Source organism: Triplophysa rosa, linkage group LG12 (assembly GCF_024868665.1).
Source record: "Triplophysa rosa linkage group LG12, Trosa_1v2, whole genome shotgun sequence".
Classification (NCBI taxonomy): Eukaryota; Metazoa; Chordata; class Actinopteri; order Cypriniformes; family Nemacheilidae; genus Triplophysa; species Triplophysa rosa.
Window position 1 is genome coordinate 16,629,169 of NC_079901.1, and position 19,021 is coordinate 16,648,189.

The 19,021-nt window shown below is 37.7% G+C and overlaps 1 protein-coding gene across 1 annotated transcript in view; it reads left to right on the plus strand.

Annotated features, from left to right (window-relative positions):
* Nucleotides 1-19,021, plus strand: part of igf1ra (insulin-like growth factor 1a receptor) — a 101,485-nt gene that overhangs the window by 11,580 nt on the left and 70,884 nt on the right. The window contains exon 2 of the mRNA XM_057348521.1: nucleotides 10,488-11,051. Within this exon, the coding sequence (XP_057204504.1) occupies nucleotides 10,488-11,051 (564 nt within the window). The remainder of the gene's footprint in view (nucleotides 1-10,487; nucleotides 11,052-19,021) is intronic.

Consider the following 19,021-nt stretch of genomic DNA (forward strand, 5'->3'; position numbering starts at 1 on the left):
AAAATTTGGGTGCACCTAACTTTTGTGCTGGTGCACCTAAGAAAAAAAGGCGCACCAGTGCAACCAGTGCAAAAAGTTAGTCTAGAGCCCTGAGTGTAGTTAGTTACCAGTATTATTGGTACTACAGTACTGTAAAGCCATAATAAATTAATAAAGGATACTTTTGAGTATCGTTTTGGTTATTGTAAATTCCTGAAAAATGTTGCATGGTTTCAGAATGTCATTTATGGAGTGGATTAGAAAGCTAAGGCTTAAACATTAGATGGTCCATAATATTATTTAATCAAATGATCAAATGTTTTGTTGGTTGACAACCACGCGATAAGAGAAACCTTGTAACGGGTACGTCAGGACTGAATAAACTCAAATGAAACCATACCTTGACATTTGCCTTCTTGGTTTTTAATAAAATTATGTGAAAACAAAATGCTTCGCAGGCTTCAATTTGGCTAGAAGTTTTGAATATACTTGGATATTTTTATGTGCAAAACAAAAAGCTAGTTGTATAATTAAAAAAAGTTTTATAATTCATAATTGGTGTTGTATGGCTATGGCACATTGTATTGTTCCCCTTCTATAACTAAAACCAAATCCCTGGTGATCTACATTAAGAAGGCGTTCTGATGAGATATGCACCTTTCCATCCAAGGATTCATCATTTTCACAGTTTGTTCCTTTACCCGCCACATAAAGCAAGAGAAGGGGGAGTCGTAAGTGCAATGGCATCTGTGAGCTTCAGCACCCAATCTGTAACGTGGACAGGAACAGGCTTGTGTGGGATTTTAGCTGGAACTGACTGTTCCTGGTGCACATCACAATGAGCCACTAACCATTAATTCTGTTGTTGTAAATCTCATCGGAATCTGAACCTCAGTCTGGTGACAACATGCTGTCATATTTATGCCATTTAAGTCCTTCCACACTTTTAAAACATCCTGTTCTTGCACATGCCTGTGTTTTTAATGGGTCCGGCAGCCTCATCAAATGCCCATAATTGTTATTGTGTAGGGGGTTGCATTGTGGCATAATGAAGGTGAAAATAAACCCAAGAATGGCCCACATTTACATTCAAAAGGAGTTAGGACGCAATTCAAGGCCATTGACCGGAGTGGCCAGTCCCACATCCAGGCCACTGTGAATGTCAGGGGGGTCTGTTTCTCAGCACCCTGCAGAGCCCAGGACCACTGGCCTTAAAGAGAGGGGTGTGGGGGCTAAGCTTTCACTCCTGGACTCCATCATTCCATTGTCCAGTGTGTCTGTCTCTCTCTTATAATGTGTTGCAAAGATACTCCACTGACATATAGGGTTGGGAATCGTTTCAATTTTATCGATTCCAATTCTGATTCTGCTTATCGATTTCGATTCTTATTAGGGATGTAACGATTCACTCAGCTCACGATGCGATGCGAGTCACGATTCTGATCTCACGATGCAATTTATTCACGATTTACTCACGATTTATTTTTACAAAATGAGTTGAAACAAATTAGAAATGAACAACTTCCCTTGCATTATTTCTTAAATGCTTCACGTTTCTTTGTATAATAAAATAATGTTTTATTTCAAATAACAAAACTAAACTGCAATTTTATAACAAATTAATAATAGAAAAAGTCTCTTTAATATAAACAAACTAATACTGTCTGAGCTTTTCTTGGATTTTTTTGCATTTAAGAAATATCAGCATGTCCACGTTTAGATTTGCAGAGAAAATAGCAGACCCTGCTGTTCAAAAAATGTATTGCGATTCAGTTCACACCTCAACCGATTTGAATCGTCACTCATTATAACCGATTTTCAACCAGCTCACGGTGAATCGTTACATCCCTAATTCTTATCGATTCCCAATTTCGATTCCACAGTTGAAGTAAAACATTTAGATATCAACCTGTATGGTCATTTAGCCTGTTTATTGACTTGTTTGCAATATACAGTATATATATATATATATATTTATATATTTATGAGCACCGTTTTGTGTATATTTAAACATAGAAACACACCTTTTCTGATTTATTACAATTTGTATTATCATAGTTGAACTACATCATGGTTAAACTGCAGTTACTATAATGCAACTATGGTTAATTTGTGATTCCTGTGCTTTAATGCAAATTCTATAGCTAAACTATGCTTACTATAGTAAAAAATATTGATAATTTTCATAAGGGATTTTATTGAGATATCAGCAGATCATGCAACGCATGTACTTTTCTGAAAATATGCACACAGGAATTGATAAGAGGAATTCAAATTTTAATCTCAAGTATCCGATTCCTATTCCTTTCGATTCCGATCCGATTCCTAGCCTTTCGATTCCGATTCCAAATTGGAATTGATTTTCGATTCCCAACCCTACTGACATACTGACCATAAAGAGTAAAACAAGTTTTATACATCGCCAATTCCTGTGGAGTGGTGAGTCACAGTAGATTATTATTAAGTGAAAGAAAATTATTACAGAATGATAGTTTGTATAAGGATGTTTGTTAATAAAAGATAAATTAACAAGGTTTATGAGACAAATGACATCGTTTAGAAGGTAGGAAGGCCGATAAGTTAAACATTTACAATGATGAATATTCGAAATAGTTCATGGTTGTGAAATGGTTAAAAGAATGTAACTTATTAAAATATTTGTTTTGGTTAAAATGTAAACAAATCTCTTTCTTGAACCATTTCGGAGCAAATTTCAAAGTATGTTTTAAAAATAGAATATCATCTAAAAAATAATAAATCACCCAGCTCTGGCTGTAGAAATATCTGTTACATGGTTATAAAATATTCCATGCCAAATGTATGCCATTGGGAAGTCTATCTTTGGTATTTTTTCATCCCGTTTATTTTAATAATCTGGTAAGACTAATAAAATGTAATTGAGCCTCCTTTCAAGTTTGACCACAGTAAACTTTCCATGCCATTTCTTCCTAGTCTATGGCAAACAGGACTCCATGGTTCACTGAGAGCAAGAGAGGAAGAAGAAACATGAGGTTTGAAAATAGAACATGTAAAAATACACAGGCGAGGGAAACAGACATGGTTTTGTTGATTTGAAGAGTAGGGAGTTTGTAAACTCTTTTATTGGTCTTAGCTGTTCACACCTCTTGACTGCCTCTTGACTGCCTGGCTGCAGAACGCAACCTTATTCCTTCAGACTCTTGATACTAAAGAAAAATACCAACATTAGTAATAGCTTTTTGAACAACATTGTATTCCTGAGCTGGATTAAAAAGTTATCTTTTGATAACTATATCATTCAAAAACACCCACTTCCTCATCCACAGACATTCAGCCCTTTATGTTTAGCCTCATCTTCACAGTTTAGACTCAAACTGTTTCCATTGCCTCTGAAAAGTGGGAGAGAGTCGCGGCTGTCACCAAGGTGAAACATTCTGAAAGGAAGAAACAGTGGGTGGATTTTTTTGGTTCTTGCTGTTTATTTCACAGCCCACCTTTGCCTACTTTGGTATGTGGAATTCGGTAGTCTGGTGTTGCTCATTCTTGTCGTGACTAAGGCTGCCCACACACAAGAGATTATGCTGTGTCACAAAACGTAAATCCTTTTGCTTCGGCGATAAAATCATCAGAAACAATATTTTATTGATAACTGGGTCACAACACAATATTTTGAAAATGTTTTAGTGTTGAGTTTATCATGAGAATTCGTGAGAAATGTTACATTTTTATTTTATATTTTTATTATATAAATAATATATATAATATTAATGTTCCTGGCATCTTTCTGATGAATTTGTTGTGTTTTTGAAATCTAACTATGGTCTGTTTCACTTGCATGGCGATCTCCCTGAACCCCATGATGTGGGTTCACAGCAACAGCTTCCAAATGCACCACATGTAGAATCAACTCAAGACCTTTAACATGCTTCATTTATGAAGAAATTATTTAAGGAAAAGCCCATACATGTGAATAAAACAGCGTTTGATTCAACTGTCCAATTACTTTTGGTCCCTTGAAAAAGGGGGGAGCTTCATATTAAAGAGCTGTAATTCCTAAAGCCTTCAGCGAATCTGGATGTGAATACACTCTAAATAAAGCTGAGAGTGTGCACTTTAAGACAATATCTATTATAAAACTGTAACTCGAATACATTTTGATACACAGCTAAAATAACAAAAAATGTGCTTCTATCCAAATATTTAACTGTATATATTTACTTTTATTAATTAAAAAAAAATTAACTTTGGTATCTTTGTGTGAAATATAGATTTCTAGTTAAGAATATCAATACCGGATGTAGTGTAGTTTTTCCCACTTTCCTATCCATCAAGCACTCCGTCAGACCTTCCCTTCGTGCGTGTGCCCCTGAGGCTCTTTTCCTATGACTCAGGCTCAGTAGTGACCGACAGTTCAGTCTCTCTTTTATTATTTCTGTCTTCATTTGTTTGCCTCGTCAGCCCATCTACTGGGTATGCTGAGTCGTGCTTCACTCTCAGTGAGGAAGAGTCCATGCTTGCTCATCCGGTGCGTCTCTGAGTCACTCCTGCTGCCCCTGAATTTGTGTCACTGCGCTAGTGTGTTTCTTCATAGTAGCCGGAAGAGTTGAAGAGTTATCTTAAAGCTTCAGTAAGCTGCTAGATGAGGTAAATGTTGGTTAATCAAATGTTAAAGTGGGCTGTCAGATCTTCTTTTGTTTTCTACAAATGAAATAAAGTCATATAGGTTTTGAATGACGTGACGTGAGGGTGAATAAATGATGACAGATTTTTTTATTTTTGGGTGAATGTTATTTAACACCTGCACAATTGTTCATTGTTTGTTAATGATAGTTCATTGTGCACTACCTAATGTTAACAGCCATTTTAAATATACACTGGTAAATGTTCATATTAGCATGTAAGATTCATTAATGCTGTATTTTTGTTTTATTAGTTCATGTTAACGACTGCAGTTAACTAATGTTAACAAATGGTACCTTACTGTAAAGTGTTACAAAAAACATAAATGGCTTTAAGTTAAATAGGTCATAAAAACCCAAACCAAAACAAAAGGATTCTGCTTGTTTACACCTTCAGGGGTCAGCCAATGAATGCCTTGTGTGTAGTTGTGTTTGTGTGTATTTATGTATAAGTATTTTAACAAGAAAAAACACACTGTACAAAAATTCCGTAAAAAAATGATACTTTTCAGGTAGCTGGGGTGGCAGTAAAAAACTGTAAAATATATATTTTTATGTAAAATTATGTTTTCATGTTGCTCTTGAAAATTTGCATTCTTTTTCTGTAATTTGATGTTTTTTTACCGTATTTCAAAAACATGTGGAAATCAGTAAAAACAACAGTAAAATTACACTTTTACAGTGACACACTTTATCTTTAATAATTAAAGATGCACAGGTTCAACCTCCAACCAGAGTTTTAAGCCTATGAAGTAATTAGAACATACTACATTTTCGACCTTATGAAAGATGTCACAAAGAGCCTATGCGCTATAAGTGGATGTATTTTTTTCCCTTATATTTGACCGCTATGTTTTGTAAACCTCTGCCTCAGCAACATACAGTGTGGTTCCATCTTTCAGATGGTTTTGCTAGCTGAGTACGGCAGGGGTGGCGGGGGGAGGGAGGTGTTGCGTTACCGGTTGGGCTCTGACATATGAGCTTGTTCTTTTGAAGTGAGGGACATTGAAGGGAAGTGTAGCACCAGACCACTGGTCAGATGACTTCCAGCATGTGGAGGATTAAACAGCAGTTGAGGTGGCAGGTGTGAGCGGGAGGAACTCGGTCATGCACCCTTGTGCCCAGCCTCCGCGGGAGTGTCTCAATACCCTAATCTCAGGCGTTACATGCAAAACATTAGGCCAACTTTGAAATTTGGCCAAGAAAAGCTATATTGAATAATCTCAGTATTTTGTTGTGTTTGGAGAATGATACAGGAAACTCGCAGCCTCGAAGTGCAAGTGATCAAGTCTTGATTTGAACAAAAAGGTCTCAAGTGCTGGAAAAACATCACAAGTGCTGGAAAACTGCTATAATTGTGTTGTTTTCCGAGAAAGATTACTCAAAGCGGTTTCAGTAACCTCTGATAATCTCTTGAAGATATAAATCACTCCCATAAGGGTCGTAATTTTCTGTAGGTCTTTTTAACAGCTGCAGTTAAGGACATGTAGTGCCATGCTTTTAGTTTCTAATAAATAGTGGAGTGTTTTTTTATTTGGAAATAAGATCTGATAGATAAGTGATTGGTGAAGGCCAGGATTAAGTAGGCTACGGCTAGAGCTGGATCAGGAGAAGGGCACCGGAAAAGCCCTGTTTTTCACATTCATCTCAGAGGTGCAGGGATTCCTGTTGGCGGCGAGTGAGAGGTTATCAAATGTAAACAGCAGGAGTTGGATTTCAGGTCCGTCTGTTTGTACAATGTTGTGAAAACCACGGTGAATGGAGGACTTTCCTGGGTTACTGTTTGCTTTATTGCCAAACACTACAGTGGCATCTTTAACAAACATCAAGGCAGCATATTTTTACTGTTCTTGAACAGACAGTCAGACAATTTTTGTTTTGCATTTTTGCAAGATAACTAGTTGACAGCGGGAGCTCATAATTTCTCTGCAACGATTGGCCAGATAATGTATGATTCATGATGATTTTAGCTCAAAGCAAATCCTCTTAGTCAAAATGATTTGAGGACCTTAACCCTTTGGATTTTTTTCTTTGTTTTGTATTACTTTTCTTTATAAAATGTCAGGTGGTTTAAGCACATTTACATAATACAAAACCACTTTTGACATTTTATTTCGGACAATCAGTTTTGAACAAAGTGGTCCAAACAAGTTATAATGACAGAATTGATTTATAATGTGAGCTGTCTGGCATAATTTTGTGGGAAATTGTTGTTTTTCAATATCACCTGGCATGTAGTTTTAATTTTAGAATGTAGGTTTCTTGAGCGGAACCGGTTGCACTTACTGGATGTGTTGGCTGAAAAATCTGACCTGTTGACAGGAATAGGAACTGGTTGAGCACTGTGGCCTTGGAACATTTAATGTGGAGGTCAACTGGTGGGCATGTGTGTGGCAGCTGTCTGCACGCTTCATGTGTGGCAGTTTCTGGAGATGTGAGAGGATTCATTGTTTTTTTTCAGTTATTTCAGCACGTATTGTGCATATTTCCTATTTGTGAGGCAAGAAGAGTGTTTGGTGTGTGTGACAGGGTCAGACAGCATTGTGACCTGTAGCTGTCAGATAACTCGCTCTATCATTGAAGAACCAAAACAGGTCTGAATTTTGTCTGAAAATATTTTTTCTTGTGCGTGATTTATATTTGATGTTCATTTGGATTTCAATTTAGCATCATGATTGTTCAGATTAAGCATCGTTTCTATTAATGGACTCAATTGAAATATTAGCCAAATGTGTTTTTAATGTAACTGACTGAGCTTTTAGCTGTCAAGTGTTTTTACGCTGCTGTTTTGGAATGAACCCTCTCTTGTCATTTAGCTGACAGGCATCGTCTCCCCGTCTCTCTTTCAGTCCCCTGCCAGACCGCCGGAATTTATTAATGGATCCAACCGGAACTGAAGACTAAAGTTTCTCTATTACCAACAAACAAATTAGTCTTTGTGTTCGAGTCACTCCGGCTCTCCTCCCTCTCTCTGGATTGTGGAGGAGAAAAAATGCCGCAATGAAACAAAGGAGACAGGCATTGCCACGACTCCCGAGTGCAGCCCTCGGGCACTTGCAATGATACGGGAAAGCAAATACTGTTTTCTCGCGCGGCAGTCATTTCCGTTCTAAATTTGGATGAGCGTAATAGACTGCCAGGAGCAAATAAAAACCATTCATCTTATTAAACTAAACATTCACTATTTTTGGCACAACGGTTGTGGAGTAACCATCGATGAAATTCATATTCATGAATCATTTTCTTCTGCAGGAAGGAAAAACATTTCTGCATCCGTCAGAAGAATTGCTGAAAGTTCTCACGTTACTTAAAAGTTCAGTCTTCCTTGACTCTTGTGGGCTGTTTTGTATGGGAGGCAAATCCTGCCAAATTTAAATAAATTAATTAAACTATGAAAATGAAAACCAGATTAGCAATTTCATTATACACAACTGCGTGCACAATATGTGCCAAAATAAAAGGAAATTATTTTATTTTCATTTTCATTTTTACACTGACAATGCGTTGTCCCTGTCAAATTGAAAAAGAAAATGCAATTGGTGATTTGACATTTCATTTTCATGAAAATTGAAATTTCTTTCTCGGCACAATAGAATCCATCGAAATGTTCGGTTTGAGGTTGATCGTTATAGGAAGTGCTGCACTGTTTTAAATGATGCGCCTGTTTAAATTCCTTGAAGTTCAGCTGTCATACCAAAAAAAACCATCTAATACCTACAACACTTATAAATGCAGGCCCGTGTCACCGCGCCGTGGGACAAAAAAAATCATTCGCTGGAATTTAAACAGGCGCATCATTTAAAACATGCATTCATAACATAGTGCAGCACTTCGTATAACGATTGGCTCATAATCATAATGAATGAAGTACGCGGGGCTGATTTAAACACATTTGAGCCGCTCTCGTGATACCATAAGCGAATTGGTCTGCGCACCACGCGCGTGAAGTTAAACACACCTTATCAACCTCAAACCGAACATTACGATGGATTCTATTGTGCTGAGAAAGATCGCTTTGTTTATGTTTTCTTAAAAGCAGTCACAGTGTAATGATGATAGCGTGCTCGGGTGCGGATGGTAATGTACAGTGTAAGAGCAGGTCAGCGGCGGAGAGGGGACAATCGCGCTCCGGCATGTTTCAGGGCACGCTAGAGATACGGGCTCTCCAATGCTTTAGTTTGTTCATCTGTTAACTTATCAGAGATGCAGAGCACCACACAACAACTTTTCGGTATTGCACCAGGCACAGTCATCGTGATCATTACAAAGCGCTAAGGCCAAGCGCCTGACAAGGTCTACACACGTTCGTTCGAATAAATGGATATGACGTTTTTGTGGGCGTTCCCAGTAATGCAGACGCTCCTCCACACCCACTAATTAACATGTAATTTGCATGACCGTGAACAAGAAAATGAAAACGAAAATGAAAACGAAAATGAAAACGAAAATGAAATAAAAGAGAAGAGAAGAGAAAATAAAATAAAATAAAATGAAAATCAAGTTTACGTTTTAATTTGAATTGTGTCAGTATTATTGCGTGAACATTAATAAAACCTTTGTAAAAAATGTTTTTACAATTTCTTTTTCACATTTGCCTTTTCATTATAATATTGGCAGTCTTGCCTCGAGATTTTAGTGAAAATGAAATGTCAAATCACCAATTGCATTTTCTTTTTCAATTTGACAGGGACGACGCATTGTCAGTGTAAAAATGAAAATGAAAATAAAATAATTTCATTTTATTTTTCATTTTGTCACATATTGTGCACGCAGTTGTGTATAATAACATTGCTAATCTGATTTTCATTTTCATAGTTTAATTTATTTATTTCAATTTGGCAGGATTTGCCTCCCATAGTTTTGAACCCGGTTGTAAAAACTGATAATTTTGTTTTGTGTGTTTGGGCAGCCGTGCTTGAAAACATTGGTGAAGCCTTGTGATATTGACTGACTGACCTTAAAGTCTCTCATAACAGGCAAGACCTTGTCAAGACATTTAGACGTTTACCGAGGGAGGTCACCATCCAACATTTGTGGTGTTATCATGGTGTGAATTACTCTTGTAGACGGGCTGTAATATGTAAATCTCCCTGATCCTTTATTATGTTTTTATCAGAGTCCCTTTTGTTAAGTTCATGCCACTGTTTAACTATGTTATCTTCCAAGACCTTTGCAATTTGGTTAATAAAGTTTTTATAGCTGTGTGCCATCATGCATGTGTGGATCGTATCAGTTAGGTCCAATATATCTGACAGTTCTTCATATAACATTATGGAGGTTTTGCAACACATGTTTGTTTTTGTTTCTAAAATGGGTGTAGTGGTTTGTTTTTTGTTAATGTTCTTTATTGAATGGACTTATTAGATGGAGCAGATAATAAATAATGTGATTGAGTTATTAACAACTGTAAATAAAAAAAGAGTAAACTCTCAAAAAAAAGTGATATAATTTATACCTAGAATGCATTGTATGTGACTTAAAATAAAATGGTGTTATACCAAACCAAATGCATTCATGTATGTCTATAGCAGTGTATACATTTTATTTTTTATATAGAACTTTAATTTATATGGCACAACAATTTTCATTGTTGCAAAGCAGCTTTACATACATTGTAATAAAAAATAATAGTAATATATCAATTAAATAAAGACAATATATGGTATCAAAATATATGGTATTATTGCATATTTTCCCCAATGCAATGTACATGGATTAAACTTAACTGAAATAAACACTATGTTGGATTGTTAGAAACTAGTCTAAATTGTTCCATTGAAATGTATAATTTAATTTTATAAGTATAACTTTTATAAAACTAACTTGACTATTCTCTCTTTTCTTTCACAGTCTGTGGTCCTCACATTGATATTCGCAATGACATCAGTGAGTTTAAGAAGCTGGAGAACTGCACCGTAGTGGAGGGCTACCTGCAGATCCTCCTCATCGGAGACAAGAACAACAATCTCAACCAGGAGCACTTTCGCACCCTGTCCTTCCCCAAGCTGACCATGGTGACAGACTACCTTCTCCTGTTCCGTGTCTCCGGCTTGGACAGCCTCAGCGTGCTCTTCCCCAACCTCACCGTCATCCGAGGACGCAACTTATTTTACAACTACGCCCTGGTCATCTTCGAAATGACCGGCCTGAAAGATATCGGCCTTCACAACCTGATGAACATCACCAGAGGGGCCATCAGGATCGAAAAGAACCCGGAACTTTGCTACTTGGATTCGGTGGACTGGTCGCTTATTATGGATGCAGAGTTTAACAACTACATTGCTGGGAACAAGCAATCCAAGGAGTGCGGTGATGTTTGTCCAGGTATAATGGAAGATCGGCCGCAATGCATCAGGACCAGCTTCAATGACAACTACAGCTACCGCTGCTGGACCTCGAATCACTGCCAGAAGGGTAAGAACTGACTAAACGGGTCAGTTTTATTTTTCAGCAAAGTCAGGTTTTATTGTTGATGCGTTTGCTCCAGTTAGAATTAACGTCATTTACATGGAATTTAAATGAATTGTGAAATAAATGGGGAAATTAAACGAGGATGAAATTGCAGCGTGTAGATGTTTGCGTTGCTTGGGAACTGGAGGAATGTCGCTCTGGCACGGCCTTGTCAGGTAAATATTTGTTAAGTGTAATCTAGGTTTTGTTGGGAGAGTTATGACTAGACCGTCTACCAATTAATTAAAAGCTTTGACATTAGCTGAGGATGGAATGTCCTTTTTTCGGAAAACACTGAACTTCACTGAAAAGAAAACAAGCCGTTCTGTGACCTGAGGTGATGTTCTTTTAGGAGTTGCACAGAGAAAACAGTGAAGAAAAGTAATGATCTTTATTCAATGGGTAATCTTGAGAATGTTTGAGCACTGCTAAACTGGCTTTTCTATTTTCAGCTGTCTGAGTCTGATTGTTGTGAATTTGTATTTATTTAACTGATAGACAGAATTTTGGACAGGCTTTGGATTTTTTTTAATGTACAAAAATTTGCCTGTTAATTGCACAGTTTAATTTTGTGAGCCGGAGGGATGGAAGGTATGTTGAAATGACCAACATATCGCAAATGTGCATTAGGCATGTGCCAATATAAAATTTTCATATTACGATAATTTATAACGGTGTGCGATACTATTACGGTATTAAAATGTATTACTTCCTAATCTTGAATATTGTATTACTTTCATAAAATAAACATCTTTATTTTTGTACTTAATAATGTTTCAGGTTTAAATGGATTTTTAAAAATAATGAAAAATTAAACAAAAAAGAAAAGTACGGAAAACAAACGTTTAAATTATTTCACAAATAGAATATCAGAATCAGAAAGAGCTTTATTGCCAAGTATGTTTGCACATACAAGGAATTTGTTTTGGTGACAGGAGCATCCAGAACACAGAAACAGCAACAACAGTACACAGAGACCATAACACAATAGAATACAGTACACGATGATTTAAATAAGGGCCTATGGGTATAAAAAATGAAGAAATACAATACAATAAACATAAGATAAAGATATAGAGAGTGTAAAGCTATGTATGTATGTAAATATGTACAAGTAAAAAATAAGAATAAACTATTGTAGTACAAGGTATGTGCTATATACAGCAGAATGAATGAAATATAATTTACAGAAAAAGTTGTATAAAAAATAGATGGTGTATTATCTGGAGGATATAATTAATATTGCACTTAATTATTATTGCACAGAGTTATTAATTGCACGGTGTGTAAAAACATTTAACTGTTCAAGAGGTAGATGGCCTGAGGGAAGAAGCTGTTTTTGTGTCTGGTTGTTTTGGTGCTCAGTGCTCTGTAGCGCCGACCAGACGGCAGCATTGTGAAGAGATGATGGCTTGGATGTGAGAGGTCCAGGGTGATTTTCTGAGCCCTTTTCCTCACTCTGGATGTATACAGTTCTTGGAGGGTGGGCAGGGGAGCACCAATGATCTTCTCAGCAGTCCCAACCGTCCTCTGTAGTCTTCTGATGTCTGACTTTGTGGCTGAGTTTATAATGTTTATAATATAATTAAATAATAATTTATAGTCTGCTAAAAGCGCAACTTTTCTACTTCAAGAAATGTCAACAATTATGCTAGTATGTTTTCTAGAATTTTTTTGAATATATTAAATTGGCCACGGAAACAATATTGTGCAAATTAATACGGTAGACAGTAATTCTGAATACCGGCACAACTCTGTGCATTTTATTTAATGAATAGTATTTTTTTAATTGAAGTTTATAAATATATTTTAATGTATTTTACAAGCATTATCATGTTGCATATTGTATATTGCATTGGTTAGCAAGTTATCGCATATTGCATTGTTCTTCAAAACTGCGTACCCTAGTAAACACCATATTTGCTTTCATTATGAGCCTTCAAAAAACCCAGACAAAGTCGACCGCTAGTTTTACATGTCTCTTGTGTGGTCGGTTCAGAGCACTTCTATTGTAAAGTGAATACTAATACATCTATACTAAATGTATAGATGTATTTATTGTTGGGAATGTTGAGTGTGGTTACCCCCTTCGGCCTCAAAGTGTACTGACTGGTCAGGTTTCTCTGTGCTACTTAGATGGCCAAAGCCCGCTGTTTTAGATGGGTTGCATATCCCTTACATCTGACTGGGAATGCCTGGGAAAGTGGACTATCGATTATGAATGTTTGCTCCAAGGCTCTTCCTCTCCCAAGCACACATGGTGGGAAAGCATAATGAAGCAGCACTTTCCCACCCATGGCCTTCAGGAGACCTGTGGAACGTGCATGTCCCAGGCCCGGAGAGAACCGCCTGAAAACAAACAAAGGAAATCAACCCTCCTTAGAAACGCGTTCCGTTCCGGCTTGATTGTTTATTGTTGCTGTTAGAGTTCTCTGAATCTAACAATAATGTAGAGGACATGTTTGGAAATGTATGAAGGTGACATGCTGTGTCTGCCGCCGCGTATCCTGCCGGGAGATTTGATCCGTGGCAGCGAGTAACTTTCCAAGCGAGTGTCCTTTCTTCCAGTGACTCCCCTCTGTGTTGCTGATACAGTCTCTTCCCAGCAGTGCCGCCCACTTCATGTCAGCACTTGCTCCCCTGCACACCTGTTCAGTATGGTAATCTAGTGTCTGAATGCTGTTTTTGCCTTTGCAGAGGTGGGGGCGGTGTGAGTCACCTGTATCCAAGGCTCAGACACCTGAACAAAGATGACGGCTGGTAGTCGGAGCAGAAAGGACCAAGCTAATGGTCCAGCTGATTGATCTGTGTTTTCCCCTCAGAACATACTGGAATGAATAGTGAACTGCCACCTGTCCAATTATGTGCGCTTCCTGTCAGCGTTACCACACGCAACTTCAAAAAGAATGTACAATTTGTCTATGAATATCACACCCCGGCATTTCCCTACGCTTTACGAGCCTGTCGACAGCACGCCGTGTTTGTGACTCACAAACGTTGGTGAGAAAGATGGCACCTGAGGTATTGGTGAGGATAGACAGCCGGAGACTTGTTTTCTCACGTTGAGGCTGATGCACAGTCAAGGTCATTTGAAATGCACTTACGGTCGACATGAAAGGAAAAATTGACCCTGTTTCACTTTCCTGTTTTTGTAGCATACAATCGGTACATATTAGTCAAAAAAGGTTTGTCTTTGTGATCTTTCGCCAAAATGGATTGTTGTTTTGCTGCTTTCATATTCATCCCCTTATTTTCAACTAACTGTCAAATAGAGGCTACGTTTGTTTCATTACAGAAGTCAAATGGCTTGCTTGTCGATTTAAGAAAGTGATCAAAGCTGAATAAGGTTTGATTTGTGAGCAAAATGTCGAACCAATTTGAAATGCATTTGTAAATATCTTGGGTGGATTGTGTTTTATAACAACAAACAATGCAGTTTTTGACACTATGTATAACTTTATTAAAGCATAATGTTGAAAAGCAGTATCTATAGGGATAGTTCACCTGAAAATTATAATTCTGCCATTTATTCAAAATCCAACCTCATGTCTTCAAAACCTCAAAGATATAACTTTTTTTTCTGTGGAACACGAAAGAAGATATTTTGAGAAATGTCTCGGTGGTCTATGAGGGACAATTTTCTCAAAATATCTGCTTTTGTGTTCTACAGAAGAGAGAAAGTCATACCGGTTTGGAATGAAATGAGGGCGAATAAATGATTAAAGAATTTATTTTTGGGTGAAATATCTCTTTAACTAAACATTTACTTAAGCTCAGAAAAGAAAACTTGGATTGTTTTATGTGTAACTTCTGGGAGAACTTATGAGTAACCGGTTCGCCCGAAGTGTCTGAACAAACTAAAATGCAATGAACTGGACTTATTGTCGGCTTGATGTCGGCTGGACTCATTGCTAGCCTGTCGGACTTCGTGTGTAGGACAGTCTTCTCCACCCTCCTCAGAATAATTGCCTTGTTTTTCTTCCACACAGATGTTTCTTCAAGGGCACACAGTGGTTTTGTAGTCAATTTGGATCAGTCCTCTCTCTCTAATTACTGCACCAAAGAGTTGCCGTCAGCATCCAATCTGCGATCAGCTTCTGCGTGTGTGCGTCTCAGAGCGAGACCGCGTCTATGTATTTGTTGTGAGTTGTGGGGGTTCACAGCAACGCTATTGTTTTCCTTTTTCCGGAAACGTAGGACCATTAAAGCATTCCTTGCGTGTTCTTGCATGTGCTTGATACCGTCACGCTCGGTTTGTGAATGTGTCTGTCTTGAGCGTGTGGACTTTCCATTTGTAATGATGTTTGTCTTCACGCTGCTTGGACCTGTCAGGATGTTTGCCGACCTGCTTTGGCTTCAAATAATCTAACTCGAGTGATAAAGAAGGGGATGTTGATTTCGTTGAAAAATAAACATATTCAGATAGCATGGAAAGAACGAAATTGGCTGTTGAGTCTATTTCTGGCAAATATAGTGGAGTCCGATAGTCCACTGTACCACATTAACATTTTTTGGTTTATTTCAATCTGGAAAGAAACAATATATTAGATTTTGATTTATAAAGCTATCATGTACAATGGGCTTTTCAAGATCGTGCATTGTTTTTAGATCACTAGAAGGCAAATTTGTGACACGCAGTATGTTAAAGATCGCGTATCACAGGCAGTTTCTGCCAATCTCATATTAATCTTGAGTGCCTAGTGCCTACCTATACAGTAGTATTGCATACGTCCTATCTTCTAAGAGTATTTAGTTTGATCAAATTTATAAAAGAGAGATACATCTGTACGATTATTTCCGGAAGAACACGAGCTGCTAGAGATGAAACTCGTGGGGAGAGTGGGATGGAACTACAGCACGAGCAAGCAACACATCATCACATTAATCCCTTCGTGTTTTGTACATTATGCACGTACACTCCGATTGCCAACAAAACACAGACTTTAGTTTGACTTACCGCGTGCAGTTCATGTCCGGCATCTTTTAACACTGGAACCGTGCCATCTATCATTTTCAAACGATCTCCAAATCCAGTGTTATATCCACTGTTTATATACAGTATAGGGATGGGTACCGAAACCCGGTATTAAACGGACCCCGGGGCAACATTATGAAAGACTGGAGCATCGATAAGCTCCGCCCTTATCGGTTATGTACTGTTTTTGACTGCTTAGCCCTTACTTATGCCCCATCTATGTCAGTTATGTATGCTGAATGCTAACAGACGTTACTTGACCTCTGACATTCTCTATATAATATATGCTAATGCCATTCACCCTATTTAAAAAACTGTAAATTCGATCTAACTGGTTTCCATAACCTTACATTAAAACTATGCTAATTCCACAAGGGTGAAAGGAAATTACACATTTAATCAATTTTCTGTTAGTTAACTACTTAAAAAAATAAATCGGCCTATATGTGTAATAAATTATTATTACACTGTGAACTAAAATAATATAGTGCAGTATACACAAAATAAACATGTACAAATACATAACTATTTAGAGTAAAATTCAATTACCCTTTAGAAAAAAAATATGACAGAGTCAATAAGGATAAGGATTAAGGAAGAATTTATGAAAAAGAAGAATTTCTTTTGTTGTAAATTGTTTATTTTATTTATTTTGAATTATTTATTTATTGTTAATTATGTTAATTCAAATAAAGCAATGTTAATTCTGTTCCTAATTTGTTTCTTTTTTATATCAAAAGGTACCGATAAGAATACCGTTAAAGTACCGGACCGATAAGCAGTATCGATAAGAATAGTAATACCGTTAAAATCTTAACGATACCCATCCCTATTTATATAACATCCATCACTGAAATGGCGTGAACAAACAGACACACCTTAACTTAACTATCGCAAGAGTAAAAAGCTGCATCCCATCTTGACGCAACGCAGATAATCTTGAAAGTAAGCGGGTCTTGCTCATTGGTAGGCTCGTGGGCGGGCTCCTTTTTTCGCCTTGCCGTGCTTTTCCGGGAGAATGGCTAATAAAAGGAATAGGATCAATAGCTAATAAAAGGAATAGGATTCCTGTGAGGACACAGGGATCATGAATTATAAAAAAAACTTTCCTAAACAAGTTGGAGTGCTAGGGGAGTGTAAGAAGTACAGAAATAGTACGTCATACGTCCAACTCATTTTTTAACAAGTTGACCATGTTAAGCATGAGAAGCTAGCACGTTTAACAGAGTAAAGAAGTCAAATTCTGTCATCATTTACTCACCCTCTTGCAAACCCGTATGCCTTTCTTTCTTCTGCAGAACACAAAAGATAATTTGAAGAAAGTTGGTAACCAAACCATTGCGGTTTTCTGTCTACACAATAGAAGTGAATGGTACTATCGTAATTGTTAGGTTACCAACATTCTTCAAATTATCTTCTTTTTTACTAAAAGATTTTAACAAAAAATATGCCAATCAAACTTTTCCATTATGTACGTTAAAGCACGTATGTAGTAGTTTTACATGTTTATGTCATTTGAGAGAGTTGTTTTGCACTGTCGCTGCGAAGATTAAACATTGCCCCCAGTGGTGATTGTTGGTATAATTAGTGTGTGTGTGCGTGTGTGTGTGTGTGTTTGAGTGTGTGTCTGCTCTTTGTCCCCTAAGATGTTTTGCAACGGCAAATTGGTCTTTAGAGGTGGGAACGCGGGTAGGTGGGGGGGTATGTAACATACACTCAGGGTCCATGTGATGCGAAGTGCTGAGGGAAATGTCACACAAGTGTCAAGTGTATAAGAACAAAAACAAGACCCCCACTACCGCCTCCGTGAGGGGGAGAAAAGCGTCACCCCTCCCAAATCTCCTCCCTTCTGCCCGCCAACCTCTCCTCCCGTCCTGCTTATTTTGTCTTGTTGTTTTTTTCTTTACGACCCCTCTCAACAGTTTTACTATTTCCTGCCCTCTCTCTTTTTCTGAGTGTCTTATCGCAAGCTGTTAATAACTCTAGCCATTAGATAGCTCTCCTCCCTGTTTACACTCCTGGCCCCACCGCCTGCCTGTTACTCTAGTGACCCATCCAGTTGTTTGCTTGGTTGTGGCCTTGCTGACATTGCGTGTTTTTGTGTGTACGTTTGTTGTGTGGGTTTTGTTACTGCACTACTCCGTTGCCTGGTTTGAATAGGCCCCTCAGGTCACTCTGTTCCAGACAAGTGTGTCTACCTACCCACCCCCTAAAAACACATGCAGACCCGCCCCCCAACGGGAGGGGGAGAGGATTGTTGGATAAGAGGGTCCGGAGTGGGTTTTAGACCACAGGCCTCACGGGAAGCTATATGAGCACAAACATCAAAACAAACTCTTGTTGTTGCCTCGAAGGCTAGCTGATTTTCCGATCAAACATTTTCTAATCCTCTATGGCTTGCATAGATGGCATTGTTCACATTCTTTAGCTGGGCCACATAATACAGAGATTGTAATTTTATTGTATAAAGCACAGATAAGCTTATTGCTCTCTGACTGCCAAACTGGTTCCCTCTTTCTGCTTGTAAAACAAACCTGAGATGAATGATGGGTGATGTGTGAGGCTGGTTTTATGTTATTTTAGTTTAGATGGGTTCCGATGATCCGTTTTTTTGTATTGCTTGCTTTTGAATGAGTGTAATAGGTTGTCCCTGTAGGTTGCGTGTGTAATCCTTAGCCCTGATATGTGTGGGAGTCCGTCCACTTGTAATGTTTTTTAAAGCACTTTATCAGGAATGCTTAGAAGACTTATTCCTGGTCTATCACCAGAAGTACTGCAAGCACTTATTTGCTTAATAATTTGTATCATATCCAAATATGGATGTACTTAATTTTATTTTTAAGTAACTGAATACTTAAACAAGCAAGCAGGTTTCAGGTTTTACCAAATTCCGAGTATGGAACAACATACTTGGCCTCACATCACATCACTATCACTATCCAGCATGGATACTAGATGT